This window comes from Pristiophorus japonicus, chromosome 18 (assembly GCF_044704955.1).
Source record: "Pristiophorus japonicus isolate sPriJap1 chromosome 18, sPriJap1.hap1, whole genome shotgun sequence".
NCBI lineage: Eukaryota > Metazoa > Chordata > Chondrichthyes > Pristiophoridae > Pristiophorus > Pristiophorus japonicus.
This window is the reverse complement of record NC_091994.1, coordinates 99,718,523-99,735,530: the sequence shown is the minus strand read 5'-3', so window position 1 is coordinate 99,735,530 and position 17,008 is coordinate 99,718,523. Positions and strand designations below refer to the sequence as shown.

At 44.4% G+C, this 17,008-nt stretch overlaps 1 protein-coding gene across 3 annotated transcripts in view; it reads left to right on the top strand.

The window, feature by feature from the left end:
• tp73 (tumor protein p73) overlaps nt 1-3,403 on the top strand; it is a 66,770-nt gene extending 63,367 nt beyond the window's left edge. For 2 of the 3 annotated variants that reach the window (XM_070860464.1, XM_070860463.1), the window contains exons 9-11: nt 319-475; nt 1,253-1,346; nt 3,101-3,403. In XM_070860464.1, coding sequence (XP_070716565.1) covers nt 319-475; nt 1,253-1,346; nt 3,101-3,403 — 554 coding nt within the window. The remainder of the gene's footprint in view (nt 1-318; nt 476-1,252; nt 1,347-3,100) is intronic. The other variant, XM_070860465.1, reaches the window with a different exon arrangement.
• The last annotated feature ends 13,605 nt before the right edge of the window (nt 3,404-17,008 follow it).

Genomic DNA, 17,008 nt, shown 5'->3' with positions numbered 1-17,008 from the left:
TCAGAGGGAGCACATCTCGGGCAATAGCAGGTACATGCTCAGGATTCCCCAAGGTGCGCTCTCTGCATGGCTCCCCTCTCCCACCTCTGGGTTACAGGATTGCCCCTAAACTTTACTCCTCAAGTATATTTGGGTATTTTTGTTAATATTAATATTTTTTTACGCCAAGGTTCAGAATGGGCAGCAAATGGTTCCTGTAACAAAGTACCTTTTGCAGCAACAAGTTGAAGCAATAAAAAGACCACAGACTGGAGGAAATGAGAATCGAAATAGAGGGATGTTGCTCTCAAATCATTAAAACTGTCTTTTCTCTTATAGGCCCAACTATAATGAACAACCACCATCATCATCACCATCATCACATACCAACCAATGGTAACATGAATGGAGGAAATTCCTCACAGTCAGCAGGCATGGGGCCGACTTCACACTGCACCCCTCCCCCACCCTACAATGCAGACCCTGCTCTAGTCAGGTGAGCTGTCTCCTCTTCTACACCACCCATCCCTCCTTCTAAACCAATTAGCTGTGGGTGATTCTTTCCTAAATGAATATCATGTAATTAAGATTGCGTAACTCCATGTCACCTGGGCTCGCTCAAATATATAACTGCAGCTTTCTAGTCATTTTTGTGTCTTAGAAAAGCAGATGTACCTCTCCCAATGGCTCAGCATAGTGATCCAATGAGTAGCTGAGCCAGTAAGGCCCCATGGTTCGATCCTTGATCTACACTGTTAGCTGATCCCAGCCAGCGTAGCAGTAGCGGTGCCGCAGTTGGCCTCAGTGCCTCTGGATCAGGATAGAGGGAAATTTACGAGAGCTCTCTCTCCAGCTCGCTATTCAGAAACCCCTGCTAGAGAGTGAGTCCGTGCAGGTGGCGGGTGAGGGCAGGATCAGTCTTGGCTGGGATGCCTCTCGTGGTCAAGTCTGCCAACATTCACTGTTAGATTCAGCGGTGAATTAAAAAAATCACGTCGGGAGAGGCATTGGAAGATGACTAGCGGCTGCGGAAATGTCTGAGTCAGCTCCTTCAGGAGGAGAAGGGGAGGTTAGATTCATGAGAAATAGAAACGCAGGTATTAGTTGGGTAGCTGATGTTGCCCAAGATGCCTCATCCATTTATCACTATCCAAGCTCAATAAACCTATAATGTTTTCTGATCAATAAACCTGTAATGTTTTCTAGTCAGCCTCGTTCTATGAGGCCAGTTTTCTATTTATGACTGATGTGTTTATTGAATTTTCTTTCATAGTTTTTTAACAGGTCTCGGCTGTCCTAACTGTCTGGAATATTTCACCTCACAAGGACTGCAGACTATGTACCACTTGCAGAACCTTTCCATGGAGGTACTGTTTATAAATACTTCGGTGCTTTATGAATGGAGACAATGACAGCTTGGGCCCCATCCTTTCTGAAAAGTAATACATTTCATGATGTAGAGGTGTGACACATGGGTTGGTGGGATACCAGTTTGCACCCAGAATTCCTCACGGCTCAGTTTCTGGCCTTACCCGCACCGGTTAAGTGAAGCACGTAGGATGTTGTGGAGGATTCACATCTCGAGGGAGGAGAGAGTCCTCACCAGGCTACTCGCCTTTCCTTGGAACAGCCTCCTGATAAGCCAGGTAAGATTAGGAACCTGTCAATGTGGCACCCTGTAAATGCAACAATGCTGAAGCACGAGGTGTTGATGCACCCAACACGCAACAGCAATGAATCCTTTTATTAAGGACAAATGAATATTTTTTTTTTACACTTAAAGTGATGCTAACCTTGTTCCCATTCCTTCAACCTGTTAATCAAATGTTTTTCTTGCCTCCTAAATACAATTTTCCCCCTCCCTCCTTCAATGAAAGTGATGATTTTTGCTGGGATACTATTCTATGGCCACTGACTGCCTCCTTGCCCAAATGGCCATTTTTCACATGCCAGCCTAAACTGATCCAATCCTTGTCTGACATCAACCCACACACAATACAACGGGGGAAGACTGGATCGTGATCAGGAGCAGGAATCCCACCTGATGCTTTTTCCCCCTCCCTGACCCTCGGACACTGAGGCCAATTGCTTCTTAGCTGTGACTAGCTAACTAAGTATGGACTGGGAATCAAACCTGGGGTTTTCTGGGTTGTATGGCTCAGTTACACACTGCATTTACCAACAAAACTATCCGGGGGCTTGAGTGACACCAGAATAATTTCTGGTCCTTCATCCTGCAATTTCTCTCCTTTCTTTTTCTCCTACCAGATTCTTGTTTTTGTTTTGTTTTGTCCCAATTTCTCAGAGAGTGGTTAACCTGTAGAATTCTCTACCGCAGAAAGTTGTTGAGTGAGGCCAGTTCGTTGGATATATTCAAAAGGGATTTAGATATGGCCCTTACGGCCAAAGGGATCAAGGAGTATGGAGAGAAAGCAGGAAAGGGGTACTGAGGTTGAATGATCAGCCATGATCATATTGAATGGCGGTGCAGGCCCGAAGGGCCAAATGGCCTGCTCCTGCACCTAATTTCTATGTTTTTATGTTTCTATGTTTCCACTCCTCTCCGACAGTGTTGTCCAGAGGCAGACTGGTCATATGGAAATTTGGGAGATATCCCAAGTGCATTCGTGAATGGCTTCATACAGCTGTATTACTGCAACACCCCCCCCCCCCCACCCATCCCGCTTTTCCCATGACAATCTGGAAGAAGCCCTTTTAGAGGAGCAAGTCTGTCTCTCGCGATGTCCCTTGCTAGGGTCCAGGTCCATGGATGTTCCTGGGTGCCATCCGTTTCTAGTCAGTTGCCCAAGTGGCCATTCTTCATGTGTGAACTTAGACAGTGAATGTCAGCAGGTTATCCAACCGTGGGCGCATCATTAAGCCTGATCCTATCCTCCCCTGATGTCCACTCACAAGCACGTTCCAGTAGGAGTCAGTGTTTCAGCTTGCTTGCCCACCCGGATGTATGAAGGCCCACCACCACCTTCTCAGGGCAACTAGGGATGGGCAATAAATGCCGGTCTTGCCGGCGATGCCCACACCCTGAGAATAAATGTTTTTTTAAAATTCTGATGCGATGTGTTACTATGTCATTTAATGTTGTCCTTCTCTTCCTCTTTAGGATCTTGGAGCATTAAAGATTCCAGAACAGTATCGCCTTTTGATTTGGAGGGGGCTTCAGGAGTTCAAACAGGGGCACGACTATAGCTCGCAGCAGCTGATCAGGTCCAGCAACAACACCGCCACAATCAGCGGGGAGCTGCAGCGCCAGCGGGTGATGGAGGCTGTCCACTTCCGAGTGCGTCACACCATCACCATTCCCAACCGAGGGGACGACTGGGGAGACTTCGGCTTCGACGTGCCCGACTGCAAGGCGCGGAAGCAGCCCATCAAAGAGGAGTTTACCGAGAGTGAGCTAAATTAAAGACAGAAAAGGGAAAAGCAGAAAAGAAAGAAACCCTGCAGCTTTTCATGTTGCTAAAAGCACTGACTGTTGTAAAATAAGCTGAGACTGGAGCATCTGCTCTAACTGACCATACCTGCTGTAGTGCGACAAACATTGTCCCTGCTGGGTTCATACCCAGGCACATTGAATACTTTCTTTGCTAAACAAAGGGGTTTGGTTAGCAATCAAACGTGGGTCATGGGGTCACCTCATCACTGGTTCTTCTTGTAGCTAATCTGAATACTGTGTGTATTCCGTTGCCCTTTTCCCCCACCACCACCATATCCAATCAGGAGGGTAAGTTCCCTCTGACCAGGTCTCCACAGGCGCCAGACTCCCCGACTCCCCCCCCCCCCGCCCCCCCGAACCACCACCACACACACTCGCTGCACCCCATCATCCATGAGTACAGGTCTGTGGTGCTTCCTCTTCATTCATAGCACAACATGTATCACATTGCTCCTGCCCCCATCCTTATGTTCTGTCCATCCCTTGCTGTGCGTGTCTCTCATTCACTCTCTGCTGGACTGCCTAAAATATTTCTAAACGTTCAACAGAACTGTCAGTTCACTGTACAGACTGCAGGGGGGGGGGGGGGGTGGTCTTGCTGGACTTGGTACTCCTCATATATTTGTAGACTTCCACAGCTGACAGACAATTTTTTTCTCAATGTTAAAGAAAATGTTTGATTATGTGAACAGAATGTGTATTGAAATATTACGGACACTTGAACACAAAGTGCTTTAGCTACAGTGCAGATCTCCCTTTCCTCAACTAGTTCCGGTCTTTACGCACATGAAAAGCATCTTCGAGATACCTCGGGTGGGGAGGGGGGAGAGGAAAGAAGCAGAGGAGTGGGGAAAAGCCGATATTGTGAGTGTACTGTTAGAACTGAGTGACTTCTGTGTCCTGGGAGGGGAGGGAGGAGTTGGATGACTCACTGGATTAGGGCAGTATCCTATCAACTCTGAGAGTTAAAAAAAAACCACTGGAAATCTGAAATAAAACAGAAAATGCTGGATATATTCAGCAGGTCCATCAGCATTTATTAAGAGAGAAAGCAGATTAATGTTTCGGTTGTAGAACTAGAAACTGGAATATAAGCGGCCCGTTTAAACATGTTCCAAAGAGTTCAATATTTCTCATAAGTATTTGTTGGGTTTCTTTTTGCCAAAAATTACACCCATTGTTTCTAATTGGTTATGCATTTTTCATCATTTCATCTATAAAATCACAATGTATTATATATAGTGTTAATCTCAATTTAATCCAGTTCTATTAAGGGGCTCACTGATCTTCCAGTTCCTGCAAAGGGTCTATACCTGAAAGGTTAATCTGTCTTTCCTCTGCTTCTCTCACCTCTTTTGGCATCAGTTTAAATTGAGCCAGACTGATGGAATGACAGCACCCTCTACCTAGCTGTTCGGGACCTATGGGAATGGGTTTGGAGCAGAATTCGCCAAGTTATCTCTCGACCCAACTCACAGCAAAAAGTCAATGGAAAAGATAATCGGGCGGAGTGTAAAATGGGCTGCTCACTCATTATTACTTGTTTAGCACTACTGTCCAAGAAGATTTCTACTCCCATCATGTTCCATTGGCCCTGAGCTAATCTTTAGACCCTATATCCAGTCCACCCTCTAACACTGCCTATTTCTCCCTGCATGATATTGCCTGCCTTCATCACTTCCTCATGTTGCTGACACTTTCATCCATGTCTTTCTTACCTCCACTGTCTGCTCCTCCAACTCCCCTTCGCCAACCTACCAAGTTCCACCCTATACAAACTCCAGACCTCCACCACCTGCATCTTATTCCACATTAAATCCTGATCACCTATTCCCTCTGCCCTCAGCAGGCTAGACCGGCTTCCTGTCCCCCAAAACGCTGTTTCAAAATCCCTGCCATTGAACCATCATAGCTCTGGACTTTGTAATCTCATCCTAAACCAATACATCTTGCCCTAAAATCTATTTCTTTAGACAGGCCTTCAGTCCCCTCCCTCACTCTTTTCTGCTCAGTGTTTAATCTCCCACCCCCACCTCACAGTGAAGCCCCTTAGGATGTTCCATTAAGTTAAGTGCCCGGTATAAATGTGAGTGGTGGTTGTTGCTTGGTGGGGACTGTCCTTAATATGTTTCTAATAAAGGCGTCCCAGTATAAGACCATTTGTTGATTTGACGGGAGTTGTGTTTCATGTACCCAAGAAACACAACTACCAATGTTCCATCTCGCCTTCAATTCTGAGCCATCCCCTGTGCACTCACACTTATCTCATTATGTCATTCACTGGTATATTTGGTATCAATCGGAATGAATGACAAACGAAGGCTTTATGATACCCCAAAGCAGCCCCTGAATCCCCAGGATAATTAGCTATTCCCTGCTTGGCTACGTCTTCGCCCTCATAAAAATATTCCTCTGGTTAAAAGGTCTACAAGCATTAAGTAAGGAGAGCTTAGAAGGGCGGTACCCATTGAATCTTCAGAATGGCGAGTAGGGGGAGAGTGAGCACCAACCCCAGCTTAATGGCAGCTCTCTAGTGCACCCTGTGGACAGACTCCGCAGCTGCATGGTGTTTAAGGAGGGAGGGAGGGAATTACTACTGCCTTTTGCAGTCAAGAGGATGCGAGCCTGGGACCTGTAATTTTATACAGTCAAAAGCATGCTGTGACTTGTAATGATATTAGATAAAGTTGCATTTGGATAATGGCGTAGGCCCAAAGGAAGGTTGCTTTGTCTGAAGATTGTCATTGTAGAACAGACATAAAGACTGTGCTGTTCACCGATCACTGATCACCCACCCCTGTCCCAGCCCCAATTTCCCGGTCCATTCATTTCAGGTATTTTGATGCATGCTAGATTTTTTTTTTAAACTGAACTTCTTTAACTGCTAGCTCTCGAGTGGAACTTTACAAAGGGTTCCACTGAAAGCAAGAAGTTCCATTTTTTTTAAACTATGTGTATATATTTATATATATTTCCTTTTCTGATGTATTTTGCGGTGTACACACCTTGCAGGGCAAGGCAATCCTATCCCTTTGTTGTATTATCTAATGAGAAAAACAGTCCTTTAACCATCTGTGGCAGATGCAGAGTCGCGCTTGATAGCATTAGCGGCATTGCAGCTAGAACCAGCGGCTATTGCTGTCGTCCTGTTGTAGAAAAGACTGAGCTCCTGGAAGAGTCTTTCATTCCTCCTCAGAGAGAAGATGAAAAAAAAAATGCTGGAAATATAACCGGAAAGTGCTGGAAGTGCACAGCGGGTCAGTCAGCGTCTGAAAGGAGGAAGACAGGTGAACGTTGATCTGTGTTTTTTTTTCTTTCAGGTGTTGACCAAGATACCGTGCATTTCCAGCATTTCCCGTTTTCAGAATGGGGTAGCCCAATCCAATGGCAGTGAGAGAATAGGCGGGGGTTCGGGGTGGCATTTCAGCTCAAGTCCTTTGCTGCTGAGAAACAAAATCATTAATAGCTAATCGATACTTCCACATCACAGGACACGTGTAAATTAGGGAGGGGGGGAGAATTGGCTTATGTTTTTTGTGTCTGGTTTTACATTTTATATATATTGTTTCCATGAAACCTCCGTGCAGTGCAGCCCACACCAGCCTGGTTATGATAGGGTCGGCAGCTGTCCAACTCTGCTCACGCGTCCCTGGGTTGGGCCGGTTTAAAACACATTATACTTGATGTGGAGTGCAGAGTATAATGTCTTTTTTTTTAATATTGTAATCAAGGTACTGGCACAGGACTTGGTTAATATTCTGGGCATCTGTAAAAGCTGAGCAGCGGAGGCAAGGCAAAGGATCGTTGGGCTGGCAACAGAGCACTGATCCACCTGTGACAGTCGGGTCGCCAACTCTGGTTGGACGTTTTCATCACATGACCCCCCCGCCTCCAACAGCCCCCCCCCCCCCCCCACCATCTTCAATATTTTAATAACTAATAAACAAGTGTTCAAAGAAAATTTAAAAATAAAATGTTTTTTTATGCTCCAATAATTTTTAGGCTGCTTGCAGCAGTGTCCAGGAGATTAATCTTTAATTCTTGGATACTCCAGGACAATTCTGTAGGGTTGGCAAGTACAACCCTATACCCCATCAGGCAGGGAAGTGTTAATGGCACTGGTGGTAGATTTAAAGAGGAAGGGAGGAGATAAATAACAAAAATAGGGAGGTCTTTATAAAAAATAAACATGCCTAGGATTATGCACTCAGAGAGGCCCTTTGTAAAGAGTGTGTTGGAATGTTACCCATGACCTGTTAATGAGGTCAGAGTGCATGTTTATTAAGGTTGCAGTGCACCAGAGAATGGGATGATTAATTTCCCCTCCCCTCCCCTTTCCATGTTAAGGGGCTTGCGTTCGCTCTCAATACCCTTCACCAGATTTCTTACGGTGTGCAGCACTGTCATTGTACAGTCATATTGTTGTTGAGAGGTTTAAGTTGCTCGGTGCACTATTTTTAGTCTGCCCGTAGTAGTTCAACACAGTGGCCCGTTTATTGTAAAAGGGTTAGCCAGTGCACTGTAAAGAACAGACTGAGCAAGTTAATCTGTCGGGTGTTTTCAAGCTCTATTAAAACAAGTGAAATCTGAGGAGCCAACGTCTGCTACAGCTCAAAGTAACAACTGGCATGGCAGAGATTCGGGAACTAAATTCCCCCCACTCCCAAAAAAAGTCTCTCCAAAAAGATGGCTCCAGAATTTTGTCAGAGTCCGAACCACATTTGGTGAAGTCTATTACATCGGCGGTCACAGCTAAGCAATTGCACTACGGCACTCAGCCACTGAACACAGATTATTATTGGGGCCAAAGATGGAGGCAATTTTGCAGTTCCATCCCCTGCCCCTCCAGCTGACCGAGGAGATCAGGTGTTGCAGGGGAAGAACACGAGATTAAGCGTACTGAATGGTGCTAAAACACAAACACAGTGGGCTTCCACCCACAGTTCCTGATGTCCTCAGCCCCTGAGCCCAGCTGTGCCGTCCAGAGAACACCCAGTGCTTTCCCAAAGGGAATGAAACACACAAGTCAATCAATCCCCTTTTGCACATCTTCTGGCTGCCAATTTAGAAGGTAGCAGAGGCTGACCCCTCCATTTCTAAGTTGGGGGACGGTTCATAGCACGAGAATCAGAGAAATAGCATTAACAGGGAGAAAGTAAATGTAAATTGTCTTTTTTAAATCAGTCGTTTTCTCACCAATGTTTCTCCCCTCCTCTCCTGAAGGTGCTGACTCTTGGGGTACGTCTTCCACAGGTACTGCTCACCCTCTAGTCCAAGGGGCGACTCTTTATTTGTGAGATCAGATGGTGAGTGTCGACAGGTTATTCAATGCAGGGTGCATCACAGCCGAGCCCAATGTTGTCCTCAGCCGACATCCACATACATGCAGTTTCCAGCAGGGGTCACAGGATGGGCAATCCTGGTTGATTTTCTCTTGTCTTGCCCAGGGTGCAAAGGCTAATTATAGTGCTCCAATTGTCATCCTGTCTGAGATCAGCTAACTCAGTAGTCTCGGGATGAACTCTGGGGCCAAATCCAAGTTGCTCGCAACCTTTATTATGGCTATACAAGAATCAGTAGCCTTTTATGAATGTCCTGACTGAGAATATTTTGAGTTCAGTTAACCATTGAGGGCTCTGAAACACAACAAAACAGCCAACAAGTAATTAAATGAATATCTTACAAATACAAGTAATTTGCCTATGGCATTGCCTGTAGTTAGTGGATGAACATGCAAAATTGGAAGGCAAGAAAGGACCAGCTGGTTCATCAAGCCTGCCCCACACCATGGTGATGGAGCATCATGACTAAACACTTCTTCCCACACATCCCCTATGCAGCCCAGGAGAGGCAAAAAAAAAAACAGGGCCAATAAGGGAAAAAATCCTCTGGAAAAATCCTCTCCGACCCCCTCAGGTGATCGAAACTAGTCTAGGAGATCATTGGACCAAGTATTATCTATAAAGACACTTACCTTCTCTATGGTACCATCTCTGCCCCAGTCAAGCACTGGACCAGCTTCCTCTTGAAGCCATGCAGAGTCAGCACCCAGCCCACCCAACCCATTGACCAGAATCTGATTAGGCTTCAGTGCTGTAATTCGCTCCGAATTCCCCATCTTTATATTCTCTAAACAGGTGACACGATTGGTATTTTGGAATTAGCCTGCCAGTTGCTCATTGCCTGAAATCACACAGGAAGAATGGGTGAGGTACCATGCACACACTGGCACCGTGGAGCTGTGGCCAGGCAAATAAATGAGGGGAGAGCATTGGGTAAGGGAGTAGGGGGGACAAAAACGCACATTTATTTCCAAAGTTTTAAAACACGGAAAACCCATGTTAGCAGTCAACTTCCTTCCTCTTCTTGTTCGCAGCAACACATTTCACGTAAGCACGAGCACTTCGTAGTGTAGCATACGGAACAAACACTACAGGTGATCAGCATCTTTCAAGCCCTCTTTTAAAAAAAATGCAGAAAACAATCATCATATTTTGGCTACATCAAAGGAAAATATCACAAATAAGACTGCATGACATATCTATTCCCAAATCCTTTGAAGACAGACTATTCATATAAACACTTGTATTTGGTTATTTGAAAGCTACTTCCCCTAAACAAGACTTCCTGATGTAAGAGTTACTAACATCTTTTAAGAATAAGCTTTATCAACCATACCTTTCTATACTATAGCTCATAAATACCTCTCCTATCTTCTATTACCCTAGCCTTGAAGTTACATTTTAATCACTCATGGCTGATGTCATTACTAACACTTATTTCCTTACACAAGCACTTTATATATTAGAAGACAAGCTATGCTGTCCCCCACAACACTTCAAAATCATCTTGTTTATATTGGAAAGTATGTTACTCAATGATACAAAGAAGTTCGACTGTTAACCGTTAACTCCCCAAGATATCCAACACACATCTCTCCAGGATGTCCAGCATATCCACCATTGCTTCTTATTCCACTACATTTTATTCCTTCTTATCCATGTTAATATAGTGAGATAGACTGTTTATACAGTATAATTCTAGTCCATAGGTGCTGAACTATGTTTTAAACTGTCACCCACCATTCGTGATTTTGAAAGGATAGATGTCCACTTTTCAATGTCAGCATTACATCATATAATATATACTGTCACTCATTTAATGTCAGAGTTTTAAACTACAGAAGAAATCCAAGATAATTGTTACTTTACTAATTCTCAATCTTAATCATCAACAGCTCCTGGTGATCCCTCATGGGCTAATTTAAGGTTTAATCTCATTAGCATCACATAACTATCTTGATCCATTCACTTGCCTTGTCTAAATTCCACTTGATTAATATTGCACATCATGATACAGACAAAGACAATTATAATACATTGTACAGCATACTAGTGTATCATATGATCAAATTAATCATGGACATAAAGGATTCTCCAGCTCTCCTTTTACCATTATCCATCTTGTGGATATTCTCACTAAGTATCATTTCCCACTAGCTTTCAGTTGTCCAATTTCATTGTTAACTCAAAAGGAACTCAACCCTGAATTTTAGAAATCCAAATACTATGTCCCCATTTTCTTTAGTTCCAGTCCCTCTGATAAGTACCAGTGTGCTTAACTTTTATATTGTTTCATTAAAAGTCTGTTTCGCTATGGAGTATGTGTCAGTACCTTGATTAAAATTTCTCACTTCCCTAAAGCACATTGACCATTTCATGTCGTGCTGTTGTCAAATAACTGAACATGTCTGAGACCCATTCTTCAGTGTATCTTCATCATGCTAGTTGCCTCAGCATAGCGTATCACATTTGCACATACATTGGCATCCCAATATCATACCACACGACATCAGATACAAGTCATTCCTGGGCTTTTATCTTATCAAAAGATCAGAGTTCTTTTCTCATTTCTCCTGCATGGTCCCAATGGCCAGGCTATCAAATACATTTCCCTCATTGTTCAGTATAGGCAAAGGCACAAACATCTGCAAGAGAAACCTATCAATCAGTGATTCTCACCTACACTTTCCTGATTTTCAATAGAATGTACATCGATACCAAATTGAAATCCTTTCAGTAATCATGTTACTCAGGGATGCGCTCACACATCTTTTCCTAATCCCTGTTCGGTATCCTGAAATTCACCCATAATCACCAAGGAAAATATTTTAGAAAAATTTCCATTTGATGATGTAATTTCCCCTTGCTCTTATCTTGTATCCTAAATCCTCTGATCCAATTTTACACATTCCATTATATTACCATTTCATCTCATTCATGAACCCTGAAAAAATGTTAATGTCCAATATAATAGGATCATGATATAATATTACCATTTAACAAAGTTCACGAATCAATCCAAGTTATTCACACATTTTTGTTTATGCCACTTAACCACTTATGGGACCTTTTCTTTTTCAAAATATTGTGCCTGAATCCATTCTATCATTTCAAAGTGATCAGAATTCCAGAGAGCAATTCAGTCTGCAAGATGAGGGATGTTAGTTACCTTTAACCTTTCACAGTCTCCCCAAAAAACCTTCTTTCTTAATACACAGCAATGGCCAGGAATCACTTAGACTGGACCTTTTCAAAAATTACATTTGATTATCCCCTTAAGCTTCAGATAAATATCCCTTCCCAAATGTTTGAACATCAACTTATATAAATTTATTAATCGATTTTAATTTCGTAAACAAATTATGCCCAGGCTTGTTGGTTGTACAAAGGAGACCAAAGTCTTGCAATTACGTTTGGATGTAAATTTTCTATATTCCCCCTCGAGCAATCTGTCTTGGAAGATACAAATGACCTTCAATAGGTTAAATCCGAGCATTGGAAAGGCAATCTCTTAAATCCAAGTTTGTCACCACGCCGTGACATTCAAGATCTATCAATGTCTGCAGATAAGAACTTAAATTCTGAACACTACTGAACCACAGCACTTTTCCAGCAAAGGTTGCTCTGTAACAACTTGAAGTCATTTTATGTCAAAAGAACCATTCTTGCTAATCTTGCACAATCAACATTTGTATCCTCTGCTTAAAGAAAAACAGAAAATTGTTGCTTTTCTTATGAGCCCAATGGGTTAATTTGTCAATTCCTGATGCCCTTCTGTCGCTGTGGGGAAATATCCACTCAAATTAAAACTTAAAACCTAATAATGCCCAAATTGTTTACATTCAGCAATGCAAAAGTTGTTGCTTAGTGAATTAGAAACAGTTATTCTGATACCAGAAAGCAAAAAAAACCACACAGCTGCTATGGAAAGAGTTAACCATTACTGCATTTCAAAAGACAAACCCAGACATCATCAGTCAATGTCAGCTTGGGTCACACAGCCTCTAGCAGCCTTTAAGTAAACATAAACTTTCACTAAATAAAAAAAAACCTGTTACTTTTGCAAAGTCTTTGTACTTTTAAAACTTGTAAAGATCCTGAAATAATTAAATTCAGAAATAAACTTCAGCTTCTCTTTTACTTCCAATTTTCAAAACATGACCCATGAAGGCACAAAAATGTTACCAAACTTTTTTTTATCCATCCTCAGGAATTAAAAATCAGGTAAAACAGCAGAAATCGTTAGCAACGCCACTATACTACAGTAAACATCCTGTGTAAGAATTGTGTAGTACAATACAACGGTAGGATGTCTTCAGATCATTATCCTACACACAGCTGTAGTATCCCCCCATTTTGTCTCTCTTGTCACACATTCCCGTACCACCAAGATGACTAAACAATCAGAATCCCTGGCATTGGTCAGAAATTCCTTTTTTTTTGCCAATTATGTGAGGTAATTGTCTCCTGTCTGGAACTAGAGACTTTCACACAATTTACAACAACCAGAATTCCACCGTGGACACAATAAAAGTATTTTTCACAATTTAATAGGATAGTTAACCTCAATAGCTCCAATTTAATTCAGATCAATATTTTAAACACAATGCATCTTGAAAAAGAGGGAGGAGCAACAGCCAGTGATACAGTAACATTCACACATGCTTTGTAGAGACTTTAACATTCACACTGAAAACAAAAAGAACTCTTGTAGAACAGTAAAAAAGAGACATGATCTTTCACTTTCTCCTTTATTCTATCATACACTAATTTATCCTTTTTTATTTAAACCAATTTTCAATTTCTGATGTTTTCTACTGAATCCCATGCTGTACTCATTCAAAATCTCAAACTCACAGTCCATGTCCTCACCCAAGCCTGATACCTCCTGCACAATTAAGACTTTTCTCTGGTATATGGGAGGGATGTAATGACATCAAGTAAAGGGTGAAGGAAACGCTGAAGATTCAGTCGCGTGTCCCAATCCTTTTCTCAGTTCACGCTTTGGAACCACTATAACTGCCTCTCTCAACATTTTCAAAATTCCAACTCCCTTTCCACATCCCTTTAGACCATGCTTACAACTCCCACATGTTAGTTTTTCACTGAACATCTCAACAGTTCTCAGGCAGTCCATTCCTACAGCAGCTTTAAGTGCTTCTTGATACGTCCTTACTACACAGTATAAATGCACACGAGGCCCATGCTTGAGAGAAGGTCAGCCTATGAGCTGTCCTTTATTCCTTAGCACTCAAGTGATGAAGGTGGGTGGAGCTTCCCCTTTTTCCAGGTTAGGAGTGTCTCCCACCTAGTGGTCAGTGTTCTCACGATGTACAACTTAGGTCAGATTATACATGGGTTACAATGCTGGTTGAATACATGACATCACCTCCCCCCCCCAAAGTTTTATTGGGATCACAGATTGAGTCTCTCTGGTGGTTTACGCTCCCTTGTAGAGCGCCTGAGTTGGGGCTCCGGTTGTTGGGTGCTGGCCTGAGTGTCTGCTGTTTGCAGTGCCTCAGGCCTGTCCGGACTGCCCACAGTGACTGGGCTCTCCTCCCTTTGGTTCCGATGTTCGGTCACCTGTGGTGGAGTGAATTCTACATCGTGTTCTTCCTCTGCTTCTTCTATGAGGTTGCTGAACCTCCTTTTTGTTTGATCCACATGTTTGCGGCAGATTTGTCCATTGGTAAGTTTAACTACCAGAATCCTATTTCCCTCTTTGGCAACCACAGTGCCTGCGAGCCATTTGGGCCCTGCAGCGTAGTTGAGGACAAAAACAGGATCATTTACATCAATACATCGCGCCCTCGCATTCCTGTCATGGTAGTGATATTGTGACTGGCGCCTGCTCCGACAATTTCTTTCATGGTGGGATGTATAAGGGATAATCGGGTTTTGAGCGTCCTTTTCATTAGTAGCTCTGCGGGTGGAACCCCTGTGAGCGAGTGTGGTCGGGATCTATAGGCCAACAGGAGGCGTGATAAGCGTCTTTGTAGGGAACCCCCTTGGAATCTGAGCATCCCCTGTTTGATTATCTGCACTGCTCGTTCTGCCTGGCCGTTTGAGGCCGGCTTGAACGGTGCCGTTCTAACATGGTTAATTCCATTGCCTGCCATGAAGTCCTGGAATTCAGTGCTTGTGAAGCACGGGCCATTGTCGCTGATCAAGATGTCCGGTAGATCGTGGGCGGCGAACATTGCCCGTAGACTTTCTACCGTGGCAGAGGATGTGCTTGAATTTAAAATGTCACACTCGATCCATTTGGAGTAGGCGTCTACTACAACCAAAAACATTTTCCCCATGAAAGGACCTGCGTAGTCCATATGGATGCGTGACCATGGCTTGGCAGGCCAGGACCAGGGGCTAAGGGGGGCTGCCCTGGGCGCATGGCCCAGCTGAGCACACGTGTTGCACCTGCGAACACAAAGTTCCAGATCTGCGTCTATCCCTGGCCACCAAACGTGTGACCTGGCAATTGCCTTCATTGTGACAATGCCCGGGTGCCCATTGTGGAGTTCTCTGATGAACACCTCTCTGCCCATCTGGGGCATGACTACGCGGTTTCCCCGCAGTAGGCAATCGGCCTGAATCGAGAGTTCATCCTTGCGCCTGTGAAATGGTTTAAATTTCTCAGGGCATGCCCTGTACGTGGCTGCCCAGTCCCCATTCAGGACACATTTCTTGACCAGAGACAATAGCGGGTCTCTATTTGTCCAGACTTTAATCTGACGGGCTGTCACGGGTGAGCCTTCGCTTCCGAAAGCTTCAACAGCCATGACCATCTCAGTTCCATGCTCGGTAGCCCCCTCAATGGTGACTAGTGGGAGCCTGCTGAGTGCATCAGCGCAGTTTTCGGTGCCCGGTCTGTGCCAAATTGTGTAGTCATAGGCAGCTAACGTGAGTGCCCACCTCTTTATGCGGGCCGATGCGTTTGCATTTATGGCCTTGTTGTCGGCCAAAAGGGACGTTAGGGGTTTGTGATCTGTCTCCAGCTCAAATTTCCTGCCAAACAGGTACTGGTGCATTTTCTTTACCACATATACACATGCGAGCGCCTCCTTTTCTACCATCCCATAGCCCCTTTCTGCCTGAGACAGACTCCTGGAGGCATAAGCTATCGGCTGTAACTGACCCTTAGCATTGACATGCTGCAACACACACCCGACACCATAGGACAACGCATCGCATGTTAACACAAGTTTCTTACATGGGTCATATAGCGTTAACAGATTGTTGGAACATAACAAATTGCGTGCTCTATTAAAAGCCCTTTCCTGGCTGTCCCCCCAGACCCATTCGCGACCTTTGCGTAGGAGCACGTGTAGCAGCTCTAGCAGCGTGCTCAATTTTGGAAGAAAGTTACCAAAATAGTTCAGGAGCCCCAGGAACGAACGCAGCTCCGTCGTGTTACGGGGTCTGGGTGCTCTCTGGATCGCTTCCGTCTTGGATGCAGTAGGGCTGATCCCGTCTGCTGCTACCCTCATCCCCAGGAATTCTACCTCTGGAACTAGGAAGACGCACTTCGCCTTTTTCAGTCGCAGACCTACCCGGTCCAGTCTGCGTAGTACCTCCTCCAGGTTGTGGAGGTGTTCTTCAGTATCGTAACCCGTAATGAGGATGTCGTCCTGAAAAAGCACCGTCCCTGGAATCGACTTGAGGAGGCTTTCCATATCGACTGGCGAGATGATGCCTTCTCTCAACAGGCGGTCCAATTCGCCTTCTACCTTTTCCCGCATCACGTACGGCACCGCTCTGGCCTTGTGGTGTACTGGTCTGGCGTCCGGGTTTATGTGAATCACTACCTTGGCCCCCATGAAAGTGTCAATGCCGGGTTGAAATAATGAGTCAAATTTGTCCAGGACCTGTGAGCATGATACTCGCTCCACAGAGGAAATTGCATTGACATCGCCCCATTTCCAGTTCATGACAGCAAGCCAACTCCTCCCCAGTAGTGCGGGACCGTCCCCTGGGACAATCCAGAGTGGCAACCTGTTCTCCGAATCTTTGTGGGTCACGACTACCGTGGTGCTGCCTAGCACCGGAATGATCTGCTTTGTGTAAGTCCGTAGCTGTGCGTCAATCGGCGATAATTTTGGTCTCCTGGCCTTGGATGCCCACAACTTTTCGAACTGTTTGATACCCATCAGGGACTGGCTGGCCCCCATGTTTAACTCCATTGATACTGGGATGCCATTGAGGAGCACTTTCATCATTATCGGTGGCGTCCTGG